Here is a 14388-nt window from a genome sequence, read left to right as displayed (position 1 = left end):
GCAAAGGGTCAGTCACCTATGATATACCATTCTATTATGTTTTTAAGGGCTGTTTTCTCAGTTCATATGACAGAATGCCCTCTACAATTTTGGGGTTCAGGATTAACTGACAAATACTGCCATTCGTATCTTGCTCATATTCCAGGGGACTCAGAGTAAATCTGGCTGAGAAACTCACATGGAGAGAGACTTGCATTCAAAGTGTGGAAACAAACACTTTCTTCCCTAAAATAAAGTGTCTCACAAACAGTGAACATGTTCAAAATGCTTCCACAATATATAGAATGCAAGTTTATTTTTCACCATTAGGAAGCTTCATGGCCAACAGTCCAAATGTGCAATTTCTATACCTAGACGCAATATTTTAAGGGCTAGTTCACATGTCACAAGGTCTGCCTGGATTAGCAGAAGATATGCAGCTTGGAGTTCTGTGCTGGGAAAATTCCTAACCATGCAAGAGCCCCATCAGGACGATGGCACAGAGATAAAAGGGGCACAAGCTCCTCACACATACACCTTTTTTCTGACCCAAAAGCATCCTGGGAGATGCTATTAGTCTCACTGGTGAAACTTACAAGTACCCACAAGGGCAAACAGGGGCTCTCAAGAGCATTTTCAGAAAGAAAAAACAATTTGTGTATGTAGGGGTATGTGTGTTCCAAGCTCCATTTTGTTGCAGTCCAGATCTGAATTACGTTCCCAATATAGAATTCCAATTTATGTCACATCCAAAGTCCTTATTGCACCCATAAGTCCGCCATGTGGACTTTGCTCACTGCACCATACAGGCTTTCTTCTACGATGCTTAAGCAAGCTCCATTTGCCAGTACTATAAACAATCCCAGAAATGTGAAATCAACTCAACTTTAAAGGAACTGTCAACTTTAAGGGAACTGCGAATTTAGCCTGCACACAATAGCAGCATTGAACCTCACTTTGTCTGCAATGTTTATATGTAGCAATGAATCCAAAACCAATTCTCTCCAGTTCAGGAAATCAACTACCACCATCTAATCTAATGCCTCGTAGAGCACATAACACTGATTTAAAAACCCTCAATTAATTCATTGGAGCAAGAGATAAAAGCATGAGAATGATGAGCATGGAAAACAAATAGATAACACCAGCATAAATCATAATGGCTGGGTTTCCTGTTAAATACGCAATTCTAATTAGCTCCAAAGAAGTTACCAGGATCTTCCATCGGCTGAAAGATGTTACACAAGACTGATTTCCACACATGCATAAAAGGCATTGCATAAATGTTGTTGTTACTTATGTATTTTTCCTGCAGAGAACTATATATGCTAGCAATTCACTAATGATCCAATTTGGGCCAACTAAAAAATTTAGAAGCCACACTCATTTGAGCCTCCAGGATTTTGTGCTACTTATTGCTATTTATTCATTTTAGTTAGAATGTTTTATTCATTATTTATTTATTTATATTTATATACTGCCCTCCCTTGTGGATCAGAACGATTTACAAAGAACATAAATTGCATGATACAACATAGTACGACAGAAGTATCATTAATGCGGTACCATCACATAACATAACAGAGGTAATGTTTACTCACAGAACATTTAATCCCAGTACCATTATGGTCACACCCTCGTAAAATTAGTATATCTGGATGGGAGGGGGTTCTTGGAGCCCAACAGGTGTTGTTATTGGTCTCAACCAAATGCCTGGTGGAAGAGCTCCATTTTGCAGACCCTGTGAAACTGTGGTAGCTCTGATATTTTAATGTCATCTCTCCAGGAACCAGACCAAGGCAGCCAACAAAACTAAAGCATTAAAGGTAAAGGTAAAGGTATCCCCTGTGCAAGCACCGAGTCATGTCTGACCCTTGGGGTGACGCCCTCCAGCGTTTTCATGGCAGACTCAATACGGGGTGGTTTGCCAGTGCCTTCCCCAGTCATTACCGTTTACCCCCCAGCAAGCTGGGTACTCATTTTACCGACCTCGGAAGGATGGAAGGCTGAGTCAACCTTGAGCCGGCTGCTGGGATTGAACTCCCAGCCTCATGGGCAAAGCTTTCAGGCGGCTGCCTTACCACTCTGCGCCACAAGAGGCTCTTAACTAAAGCATTAAAGGATATTAAAAGCCAGCACTTAAATGTCCCAACTCAGCATAAATAATAAAAGCAGCACTCACAAAAAAAAAAACAGTTTCCAGGCTAAAATAGTGTTTAAAATATCTGCCACTGAATTAAAAGCCTGGGTGAACAGAAAAGTTTTGGCCTGGTACTTAAAAGAAAGTACTGTAGATGCCATGTGAGGCTCAAGGAGAAGGGCATTCCAAAAGTGAGGTGCCACTACTGAGAAGCCCTGTCTCTGGTTCCTCCTGCCTCACCTCTGAAGGTGAAGAGAGCAGGATTGTGAGGCAGCCTGGACAATATGGGAGGAGGTAATCCTTTCTAATCCTAAACTTTTCATGGTTGATCTTAATTTTACTAAAGATACAATAAAAACATTGTAGCATATAAATAAATATGGGGTAATCCTGGTTGCCTCTTCTTTCAAGAATGTATATGTTGACTTTCTGCCCTGATAAAGGTCCTGAGATGGCTAATAGATTAAAAACATACATAATAAAATCATTGAAAACATTAAAACTAAACAAAAGCTCATCATTAACAGAATTAAAACTATATAAAATACACAAGCCATTAAAGAAAATGTTGTTATTGTTATGTGCGAAGTCGTGTCCGACCCATCGCGACCCCATGGACAATGATCCTCCAGGCCTTCCTGTCCTCCACCATTCCCCGGAGTCCATTTAAGTTTGCACCTACTGCTTCAGTGACTCCATCCAGCCACCTCATTCTCTGTCGTCCCCTTCTTCTTTTGCCCTCGATCGCTCCCAGCATTAGGTTCTTCTCCAGGGAGTCCTTCCTTCTCATGAGGTGGCCAAAGTATTTGAGTTTCATCTTCAGGATCTGGCCTTCTAAAGAGCAGTCAGGGTTGATCTCCTCTAGGACTGACCGGTTTGTTCGCCTTGCAGTCCAAGGGACTCGCAAGAGTCTTCTCCAGCACCAGAGTTCAAAAGCCTCAATTCTTTGACGCTCGGCCTTCCTTATGGTCCAACTTTCGCAGCCATACATTGCAACTGGGAATACCATAGCCTTGACTAAACGCACTTTTGTTGGCAGGGTGATGTCTCTGCTTTTTAGGATGCTGTCTAGATTTGCCATAGCTTTCCTCCCCAGGAGCAAGCGTCTTTTAATTTCTTTGCTGCAGTCCCCATCTGCAGTGATCTTGGAGCCCAGGAAAATAAAATCTGTCACTATCTCCATTTCTTCCCCATCTATTTGCCATGAATTGAGAGGGCCGGATGCCATGATCTTTGTTTTGTTGATGTTGAGTTTCAAGCCAACTTTTGCACTCTCCTCCTTCACCCGCATCAACAGGCTCTTTAGTTCCTCTTCACTTTCTGCCATTAGAGTGGTATCATCTGCATATCTAAGGTTGTTGATATTTCTCCCTGCAATCTTGATCCCAATTTGTGACTCCTCTAATCCCGCATTTCTCATGATGTGCTCTGCATACAAGTTAAATAGGCAAGGCGACAGTATACAGCCTTGCCGAACTCCTTTCTCAATTTTGAACCAGTCAGTGATTCCATGTTCAGTTCTCACTGTTGCTTCTTGACCTGCATATAAATTTCTCAAGAGACAAATAAGATGCTCTGGTATTCCCATCTCTTTAAGAACTTGCCACAATTTGTTGTGCTCCACACAATCAAAGGCTTTAGCATAGTCAATGAAGCAGAAGTAGACATTCTTCTGGTACTCCCTAGCTTTCTCCATGATCCAGCGTATGTTGGCAATTTGATCTCTAGTTCCTCTGCCTCTTCGAAATCCTGCCTGTACTTCTGGAAGTTCTCGGTCCACATATTGCTGGAGCCTAGCTTGTAGGATTTTGAGCATAACTTTGCTAGCATGAGAAATTAGTGCAATGGTGCGGTAGTTTGAACATTCTTTGGCATTGCCCTTCTTTGGGATTGGAATGTAAACTGACCTTTTCCAATCCTGTGGCCATTGTTGAGTTTTCCAAATTTGCTGGCATATTGAGTGTAGCACTTTTACTGCATCGTCTTTTAATATTTTGAATAGTTCAACTGGAATGCTGTCACCACCACTAGCTTTATTGTTGCTCAGACTTCCTAAGGCCCATTTGACTTCACATTCCAGGATGTCTGGCTCCAGGTCAGTAACTACCCCACTGTGGTCATCAGGGATGTTAAGCTCGCTCTTGTATAGTTGTTCTGTATAATTTTGCCACCTTTGTTTAATCTCTTCTGCTTCTGTGAGGTCCCTACCATTTTGGTCCCTTATCATACCCAACTTTGCATGAAACGTTCTCTTCATATCTCCAATTTTCTTGAAAAGATCTCTGGTCCTCCCCATTCTATTGTTTTCTTCTATTTGTTTGCACTGTTCATTTAAGAAGGCATTCTTATCTCTTCTAGCTTTTCTCTGAAATTCTGCATTCAATTGGGTGTATCTTTCTCTTTCTCCCTTGCCTTTCACTTCCCTTCTCTCCTTAGCTATTTGTAAAGCTTCCTCAGACAGCCATTTTGATTTCTTGCATTTCTTTTTCTTTGGGATGGTTTTAGTTGCTACCTCTTGTACAATGTTGCGAACCTCAGTCCATAGTTCTTCAGGCACTCTGTCTATCAGATCTAATTCCTGAAATCTATTTGTCACCTCTACTGTGTATTCGTCGGGGATATGATTTAGTTCATATCTGATTGGCCTAGTGCTTTTCCCTACTTTCTTCAATTTAAGCCTAAATTTTGCAACAAGAAGCTCATGATCTGAACCACAATCAGCTCCTGGTCTTGTTTTTATTGACTGGATAGAACTTTTCCATCTTTGGCTGCAGAGCACATAGTCAATCTGATTTCTGTGTTGACCGTCTGGTGATGTCCATGTGTAGAGTCGTCTCTTGGGTTGTTGGAAAAGAGTGTTTGCTATGACCATTGTATTCTCTTGACAAAATTCTACCAGCCTGTGCCCTGCTTCATTTTGTACTCCAAGGCCAAACTTGCCTGTTATCCCGGTTATCTTTTGGCTTCCTACTTTAGCATTCCAATCCCCCATGATGATAAGCACATCATTTTTGGGCGTTGCTTCTAGAAGGTGTTGTAGGGCTTCATAGAACTGATCAACTTCATCCTCTTCAGCAGCAGTGGTTGGGGCATAGACCTGGATCACTGTGATGTTGAATGGTTTGCCTTGGATTCGAACTGAGATCATTCTGTCATTTTGGGGATTGTATCCCAAGACTGCTTTTCCTACTCTCTTATTGATTATGAAGGCTACTCCATTTCTTCTGCGAGATTCTTGTCCACAGTAGTATACCTGATGGTCATCTGAATTAAATTCACCCATTCCTGTCCATTTTAGTTCACTGATTCCTAAAATGTCGATGTTCAGTCTTCTCATTTCTTGTTTGACCACGTCCAGCTTACCTTGATTCATGGATCTGACGTTCCAGGTTAAAGAAAATACACATACATAAAAACAATTAAACCACAGGGTAGGATGGATGGATCACCGAAGGAACACCAGACAAAACAAAAACAAAACAAAAACAAAAAAGGGTCTTTCCCACTGACAGAAGACAGCAACAGAAGACATCTACGGTGATGGAAAAAGTCTGTCCAAAGAGAGAGTTCCAAAGTTTTAGTGCCAGAACCAAGAAAGCCACCTTCCAGGTTGCCACCAGCCTAATCTCAGAAGGTGGGGCATTCAAAGAAATCCTTCATGTATGGTAGCTCCAAGCAATCTAGGATTTTAAAGATCAATACCAGTGTCTGAAAACTGACAGTAAGCCAGTGTAGATGAGCCAAGTATAGAGTGCTATGATCCATACAACCAACTCCAGTCAGCATCCTGCTGCAGTATTCCGCACCAACTGAAGTTTCCAGACACTTTTCAAAGTCAACCCCTTGTAGAGTACAATGCAGGAATCTAATCTAAATGTAACCAGGGCATGCACCACAATAGCCACAGCTGCCACCTGCCTACCTAGCAGTAGTCCTGTGTCCAAGAGCAGTGGTCCCCAACCTTTTTATCATCGGGGACCAGTCAACATTTGACAATTTTACTGAGGCCCCGGGGGGGGGGGTAGTCTTTTGCCGAGGGACACCACCGCATGAGCCCTTGCTCCGCTTGCTTTCCCGCCAGCACCCCTGTCTTCCTGCCGCCTGCTGAAGGGCACTGCCAGCAGCAGCTGTACAGTGCCATGCCAAAAGGGGGCCCCAGCCATGGTGGCTGCTGGAGAGCACCAAAGGTGAGCCAGCAGCAGAGTGGCAGGGCAGCCCCCGAGGCAGCAGCCAGGGAGGAGGAGATGCAGCCCGGTACCGACTGATCCACTGACTGGTACCGGTCCCTGGACTGGAGGTTGGGGACCACTGTCTAAGAGCACTCCCAAACTATAGACCTCTTCCTTCAAGTGAAGTGGCAATCCCATCTAGAACAAGTGACACCTTAGATCTTCTGCTCACCAGAGGGACTTCCATCTTGCCAGGATTAAGCTCCCGTTTACTAGCCTGTATCCACTCCAAAATTGCATCCAGGCAATGATCTTCCTAAGGATTGGCCAGAAGCATGAAGCAGGGCTGAATGTAACCTGCGTACTGGTAACAACCCCACTCAAATTTTCAGATTACCTTACCCAGCGGTCTCCTGTTCCTAATGCTTATTAGTCACAAAGGTGTCTTTAAGTGAAGTTTAAAAAAGGGCAGCTGACAAAAACTCTGCTATGTTGATGGCTAAGTTTTGAAATGGGCCATTTAAAAGAAAATGAATCCTTTCGATCTCAGATGTTTCATCTATATTCCTTATCCAAGATATAGTTCTATCTCAGTTAACAGAGGACAATATAACATTACATGAAATAATGACTCTACCTGATTTGGATCACATTCACATAAGCAATTAATAACTGACATTTTACTGTCCTGCCATTTCCAATGTCAGGAAGGCATTACAGCACGCCAATGGAAAGATTCTTCTAGACGGGGTGATAGTTACTGAGATGTCCATAATATCATCACTAAGCATAAACTAAATTGAATATTGGAAGGAGTACAGAAAGCAACTGATTTAGAAATGAATTAATCTACTATTACTGAATGATGAACAGTTAACATTTAAACACGCTTTCAGAAGAACTTAATGGATATGCATTTTTATGTCATATCACAAAGCATTCTGATGTGAAATGATAAATAAACTTTGTTCTTCACTGAGAGAAAGCACAATGAAATTATTGTTACTGAAAAAACTGGATGCCAGAACAAAATTTCTAGGTGTTATGGTGAACATGGATCAAAGATTTGTCAAGCCTTGAATTATAAACAAACAGTCTTTCTTTATTAGCATGATTCCTTGAATTATACCAAACTGACCTCCACCTTTATTTTTCTATTCAAACCTACTATGCCTAAATTGTATCAGAAAGGCCCATTATGCACGGCTGCCGAAACAGCGATTTCGGGTCACATGGAAAACACGGAGGGGGAAACCGCGACGCACACCAGTTATGCATGGGACGGGGCGCAACGACGGCAAAACCCAGAGTAACCAATTATGCACACAGCGATCCCGGGGCCACTTCTGGTTGCGCCCCGGTCACCCGGAAGCTGCGCTGTCTTCCGCATTTCGCGAACGCGGCTTTTTCGGCGGCATGCACCGAAGCTGCGGCCGGTTACAGCCGGCACCGTGCGTTATCGGTGATTTGTCGCCGCCATTCCACCCCGAATGTGCGCTAAACCCCAGTGCATAATGGGTCAAAGATAGGCATAATTTTAAAAATCAGGTGGTTGTATGGTGTTGTGGCTAAAAAGTCTACAATCTGGGAAACCAAGTCTGAATGGCTATACTGCCAAAGAAGCTTTCTCGGTGACCTTGGACCTTGCTCAGCTTAACCTACCTCACAGGGTTGTTGTTGTACACAATTTTATAAGCCATTCTGGGCCACACGGAAGATAAAACAGGGTGAATGAATATCATTTGACCAACAGGAAACCAGCATTTTTAACATCACACTACAGAAGGAGGAGTGTTGAAGAAAAGCATCTGAACTGTGCTGAGTAAAAATTTGTCCCTCACATGAAATTGAGGGAGGGCGAGAGGTAAAAAACCATGGCCTGGTAGGAATGCAAAAAGACTATACTACAAGAACTGAACAGGAAATCGGGCAGAGGGACACAGCAATAGAGCTGGTGATTAAAGGCATTCATCAAGAGCGGGGGAGCCAAATCAAACAAATGAAAAGGGAAGCCGCGGTGACACCGAGTATGGAGGAACTGCAGATGCCTGTGGCAGACTGCACAGTAGCCAATGTAGTCCTAAGCGAACTACAGCCCTTTTCGGCGGATCCTGAGAGTGGCCTGGAAGATAAATGCGCCGGGCGAGCAAGGCACGGGACTCTCCACAGAAGTGGCAGTAAAGCAGCTGTAGACCTACAACAGAAGGTGGAAGAGGGAAAGAGCACGAAAACCAAGAAGGAAGCTGCCAGGAGAGAGAAGAACCCGTGGGGAGGCGAGCCCGCCCAAAGCGTCGTCAAAGGAGAATGAAGTACACGGACGAGGCTGCGGGGCGGGCGAGAGGCCGGGCGAAGAAAGCGGCCGAAGGGGAAGCGGTGAAGTGGCGAAAGGGCCCCGAGGAAAGGAGAGGGCGAGAAGTCACGCGAGCTGGGGGGGGGGGGGCGCAGACCCGCCGCTCCTCGCGAGAAGAGGCCTGCAGCGGCTCCCAGCGAACCAGAGCGAGACCCCCTGCACGCCTCCCCACCTCCCACGGGTCTGCAGTTACCTGTGTCAAGGAGAGATGAGCAGCCATGCTGCTTCCATCATGCACCAGACGAGCAGAAAGAAGAGAAAGCGCCGCAGAGGGCCAGAGCGGGCAAGCGCTCGATCCTCCCCTCGCGACCCAACTTCAGTAACTTCCCGAGCCGCCCCAACCAGGCCCCGCCCGTCTGTCCGCCACGCCGCAAATCCCGGCGCCGGATTTCTCCCGACTGTTCTTCTGGACCGGAGCGGCCAGCCGGCCGCAAAACCCGGCCTCGGAACCCACTCTTTGGCCTGCCCCGCATTTTGAGCCAGCAAGGCTCGGCTACCACGAAAACACGTGCTGGAGTTAGATGTCGGCAGTATTTTCTTCCAGAGGTTTTGGCATTTGTAAATGCGGCGTGGTGTTAGCGACTTCTTGACAGTAAAGACTAGTGTTTTATGAGTAGCTGAGGTACGGTGCAAGCCACAAATCGTTTTCTCAAGAACACGTCTAGTTAAATTCAAGGTATGTTATAAACCTCAACTGCTCAAAACAGCGTTGTTGTTTTTTAATATATCCGAATTTTTCCTAGCACTCCGAATATAATTGTTCTCTTTTCTTCCTCACTGGACCATTCTCACTCTATTATGAAGTAAGGAACACTTTTTAATACGAACCAATTTAAAGTAACCTAGTATTAAAACACACAGAGAGACAACTACAAAGCCTACAATTCTATTATACTTAATTTGTGAGGCAGGCTCATTGAGACCTACATGCCTCCAGGTGAAGGGTAGGGCTTAGTTTTTAGGTTCTTATTTGCAATTACTGCCTCTGTTGTTTCAGAATTGCAAGGGGTGTTTAAATTAGTACCTAGAATATAAATAATTCTACTGCCAACGTAGCTTGTGAAGCTGTTTCAGATAATATGAAGAGAGTGGCGTTGCTGAACTCTGGTGGGCAGATGCAAGTCTGGAAAGTGCTTTCATGGAGAGTATTCCCCATTCCTCTGCCCCATCATAGCAGACTCATGGCAACCTTGCAGGTAGGATTTTCAGGGCAAGAAATGTTCAGAGGTGGTTTGCCATTCCCTGGCTCTGGACCCAGCTCCTGCTGGGCTTCTGAGTTCTGATGAGATTAGGCAAGCCTCATTTATTTATTTAATTAAACTTATTGCCCTCATCCTGACCAGTGGGGGGAAATACAAATAAATAACTTGGGTTTAAATAGATTTGCAACACAGAATAGTTGTTGGGTCACTGTAAATTTAATTTCCAGATCAGCAGTGGTCTGCCTCCTATAGGTAAAGATAAAGGTATCCCCTGTGCAAGCACCGGGTCATGTCTGATCCTTGGGGTGACGCCCTCTAGCGTTTTCATGGCAGACTCAATATGGGGTGGTTTGCCAGTGCCTTCCCCAGTCATTACCGTTTACCCCCCCCCCCAGCAACAAGCTGGGTACTCATTTTACCGACCTCGGAAGGATGGAAGGCTAAGTCAACCTTGAGCCGGTTGCGGGGATCGAACTCCCAGCCTCATGGGCAGAGCTTTCAGACTGCATGTCTGCTGCCTTACCACTCTGCACAACAAGAGGCTCTTAAGGAGGGCTATTATGCTGATGCCTGGAACAAAAGTCAGTTTGTGTGGAGCTGACTTTTGTGGCCCCTCAAACATGGTGTCTACATCTTGCTTATGGGACTCAAAATAATAACAGCCACAGAGACCCACTTTCTTACTCTTTTCTCCCACATTTTCTTTAGCTCAGGGGAAACCAGAAGGAAATATAGGGTTAATAGTCAATGTGAAATTTAAAACATGCATTCTCTAATTCGCATTAACCTGTATGCTGTGTCTGATGTTGAGGATTTTCCATTAAGCTTAGCATATATAATTGTCTTAATACAAATTATGCTCTCAAGAGAGCATTATGGTACCTTAAATTCCAAAAACAAAGTGACATTTCAGAGGAGTAGCTATGTTAATCTTTTGCAACAACATAATTGAAGTGGTGTATACTGTTGGATGTATACTCTGAATGCAAGAAGATCTAGGAGGGAAATGGCTAAGAATTCTCTCACTTTAATGCAGTTGGATCCACCCTCTGATTGGTTAGATGTTCATCTTCTTTGACTGTTGTTTGCCTGCTGTTTTACCTTATATAAAACCTCTCTTCTCTCTTTTACCTGGCCTTGAAGGTGTAAGTAAGCTAACTTTTTTTTGAAGTTAATCTGTTCACAATAAAATGTACCTACATGAATATGTCATATAAGATGTGCTCATTTTTGTTACCATTGGAGTCAGATCATCTTTTTATTTTGTTTGAACAGCATTTTACCCTTAACTGGGAAATGTGGGGTACTGTAAATCAAATCCTAGTATTTTTATACAAACACAGGTGAGGCTTGGAAGTGCATACAGATTGAGACCTCTCCCAGATTACATGGCTGCCCCTCTGAAGCAGGAGTAACAAAATTGGAAGGGTTATGTTTTTGGATAAACAAATTGTCAGAAACTGTTCTCTGTCAAAATTTGTTTCCTGGATCCGTATCCATTTCCCCCTTGGTGTGATGATAGCCTAAGTGGCTTGAACTTGTTACAGTTTGGAAGCTAAGCAGGGTTGGTACCTCAGTGGGAGACCTCTATGGAAGATGGGCTATTATGCAGAGAAGGGACATGGCAAACCATCTTTGCTAATCTCTTTCTTTCAAAATCCCATGAGGTAAGATATTCATAGGGTTGCCATGAGTTGGTTGTGACTCAATGGTATACTTTGCCTTGGTTAAAGTAAGAGAATGCTAAGCTAATTGTGAAATATTGCTTTTTTGAGGTCTGTATAAACACAAGAACAATAATTAAAACATAGAGCAGAGTTCCAAGTGAGAAATCAGAGGATCTTTAGGATTGATCTTCTTCTTTATATCTCAGTCTTTCTAATTTTAATAGATGAAATGGTGGATTTTAAATTTACACCCATAGGTATTATATGTAAGGATGGGCATGAGCCAGCTCATGAACTAAAGTTTGTAATGGATTTAGGCCAGTTCGTGGTTAGTGAAGTCACATTTGTGGCTGGCCAACCAGCATGAACTTTCAAGCTGTTCATTGAGGTTCCTGCTGGTTCATTTCTAGACAAACTGTCCATGCTCAATCAAAATGTTTACATAACTTCAAAGAAACAACTTGGAGTAAGTTTATAACTTTCCTTTCAATAAGTTGCTTTCTAACTATCTGTGCTTCCTGCTTAATTAGACATTTAGTTGAATATGTTTTAGCAATTGAAGTGCCTGATCTTTGGGAGAGAGGGATCTCTAAGGACTCTAACCATTTGTGTCCATAAATTGCTTCATCTACAAAACACCCAGTCCTGACAGACAGCTCCATTTCTCATGGAGTGGAGAACCCGGGGGGTGGGGAAGAGTTGGGAATAGGAAACTGATATTCTGTCTCACACAGGCGCAGTCCAGAGATAATTTCTTCCAGTAATTACCTGGGGAAATTCCAATAATTGGAAGCTTTCTTGTGATGCTATATGGTCCTGATCCAATTTGTAGGAAAGAAGGCCAAACTGTCCTTTTTGTAACTCACCCCAGGTGCAGGCAAAAGTTCTAGGGGAAACAAGAATTTTCACACAACCATAAACCATTGACTTCAATGAGTTTAGAAAGCTGAAACTCTGCTTAGGATGCCACTGTATGTCTTGGGAATTGCTCTGAGACTGATACTTCTTTGCGACTGGCCCTTCATATCTTGCTGCTTACAAAAGTGTACATTAGTAATTAAATTAGATAATACAGAACTCGTCTCCCATACTCTTCCACAAGAATCAAGAGAAGCAAGTATACAACAAATAGATACATGAATAAGATGCTGGTTATCCATACATACAAAAGGGATTATGTGTGTCAGAGAAAAATTAGAAATTTATTGTTAAGAAAAAGTATATGTCATCTCACTAGAAAGCTCAACCCTTGGGGAAGGGCAGCATAGACATTTTTTGGGGGAGGAGTGCTTGATTCAACTCACAAGGTAAAAACAATACAATAAAAAGCCCCATGAAATTGTGACAAAAAAAATTAAAACATTCAGCAGACTGAAATTGTATTGATAAAACAGGTTAGAACCATACTTGTAAGGACTGCTTAAAAGAAAAGATGGAACCCTCAGTTAAAAGCCTGGGTAAAAATAAATGTTTTGGCTTGGCGCCTAAAAAAGATTAAGGTAGGTGCCAGTGAAGCTTAAAAAGGGGAGTTAATTACAAACATTTATTTCTAAAATACATAAAAAATTAAAATATAACTATAACTCATTACAACAACTTTTTAAAGAGTATAAAACAGTTAAAATACATATAAAAGTTTAAATGCATACAAAACATAAAGCATCAGTTAGGAAGGAGGGATCATTGAGGAAACGCCAAATGAAACAAAAGAAGTCTTCATCTGCTGTTGGAAGATGGCAAAAGAATGAGACAGACAAATCTTCCTGGGTTGAGTGAGAGAACTTTGGTGCCATGACTGAGAAGACTGAGAAGACTGAGAAGACCCACTCCTTGATTGCCACCCTTCAAATTCAGAACATGGAGGACTCTGAAGATGAACATAACTGTTGGACAAGATCATAAGGAATGCTAATGAAGACAATAGAGATATATACAGTCTATAAATATCTAATTGAATGTGCCAACCTGTGACAGCTGTAAGACTAATTATTTGACGTGCCCATGATGCCTCCAGTAAACTTATTTCCCAGAGGCTGTAGATAGGCATGTTGATCCATAACAAAAGCCATGTAACTCTTGTGAGGACAACCCAAAGCTGGATGTTAGATTGGTTGAGGAAAGAAAAAAAGATGTCTCAAGCATCAATCTGAAAGCATCTTGCCTGCATTCTATACAGAATCGCGGACATATTTAAATAGATCAGGGGCTAGCCAGTAACAAAATACAAATTGAATTATAAGCCTCCATGCTGTCTGCTACAGAGGGATGTATCATACAAAACTGTTATTTTTCTCTCTAGGGCTGTCTAAGGAATGTTTTGCTTTTCCTTTATGTCTTGATATAAGTACTGCAGTCTAAAAAGATGTTGGAGAGCTTTGTAGATGAACACCAGGTCTAGTTCATCAAAAGCACAAATTACATCAAAGTTCAGCTATGTATAGAAACCTGACAGCAGTCCTAGAACAAGCCCTTACTGTGGTGTATTTAAACATTCCCCGTTTTGCCTACTACAAACTGGGGGAAAACCCTGACCATGCATTAATATCCTCATTGTCCCTCCCCCACTTTTGGACTATTTTCCTGGATTCTGTCCTGAACTGTAGTATACTAGATGCACAATGCAGTGGAGTTAAATGTGACAGCCATGATGACTTCCTCTTTGTCTGCTAATCCATATTAATACTACAGGCATCACATTAGTGCTGGCAGCTTTAATAAGTGCACCTGAATGTGCTCAGGGGTGCTTTCTAGCATATAGTTAAACATAATGAGAGTAGAGAAGATGCTGAGGAGTATTAGATGGAATGTGAAGAGTCTTGTGTGAGCAACATACCAAGATTAGGTAGTGGTTGACAGATCGTACCCAAAGGGTACTTGTTAA

The 14388-nt window shown here is 42.7% G+C and overlaps 1 protein-coding gene across 3 annotated transcripts in view; it reads right to left on the bottom strand.

Annotated features, from left to right (window-relative positions):
* The window catches only part of EPS15 (epidermal growth factor receptor pathway substrate 15), a 98884-nt gene extending 89825 nt beyond the window's left edge, over positions 1 to 9059 (bottom strand). For all 3 annotated transcript variants that reach the window (XM_077333777.1, XM_077333775.1, XM_077333776.1), the window contains exon 1: positions 8832 to 9059. In XM_077333777.1, coding sequence (XP_077189892.1) covers positions 8832 to 8858 — 27 coding nt within the window. In that variant the 5' untranslated portion in view covers positions 8859 to 9059. The remainder of the gene's footprint in view (positions 1 to 8831) is intronic.
* Between the last annotated feature and the right edge of the window lie 5329 nt (positions 9060 to 14388).

This window comes from Paroedura picta, chromosome 4, assembly GCF_049243985.1.
Source record: "Paroedura picta isolate Pp20150507F chromosome 4, Ppicta_v3.0, whole genome shotgun sequence".
Classification (NCBI taxonomy): Eukaryota; Metazoa; Chordata; class Lepidosauria; order Squamata; family Gekkonidae; genus Paroedura; species Paroedura picta.
This window is presented reverse-complemented; position numbering and strand designations above follow the sequence as displayed.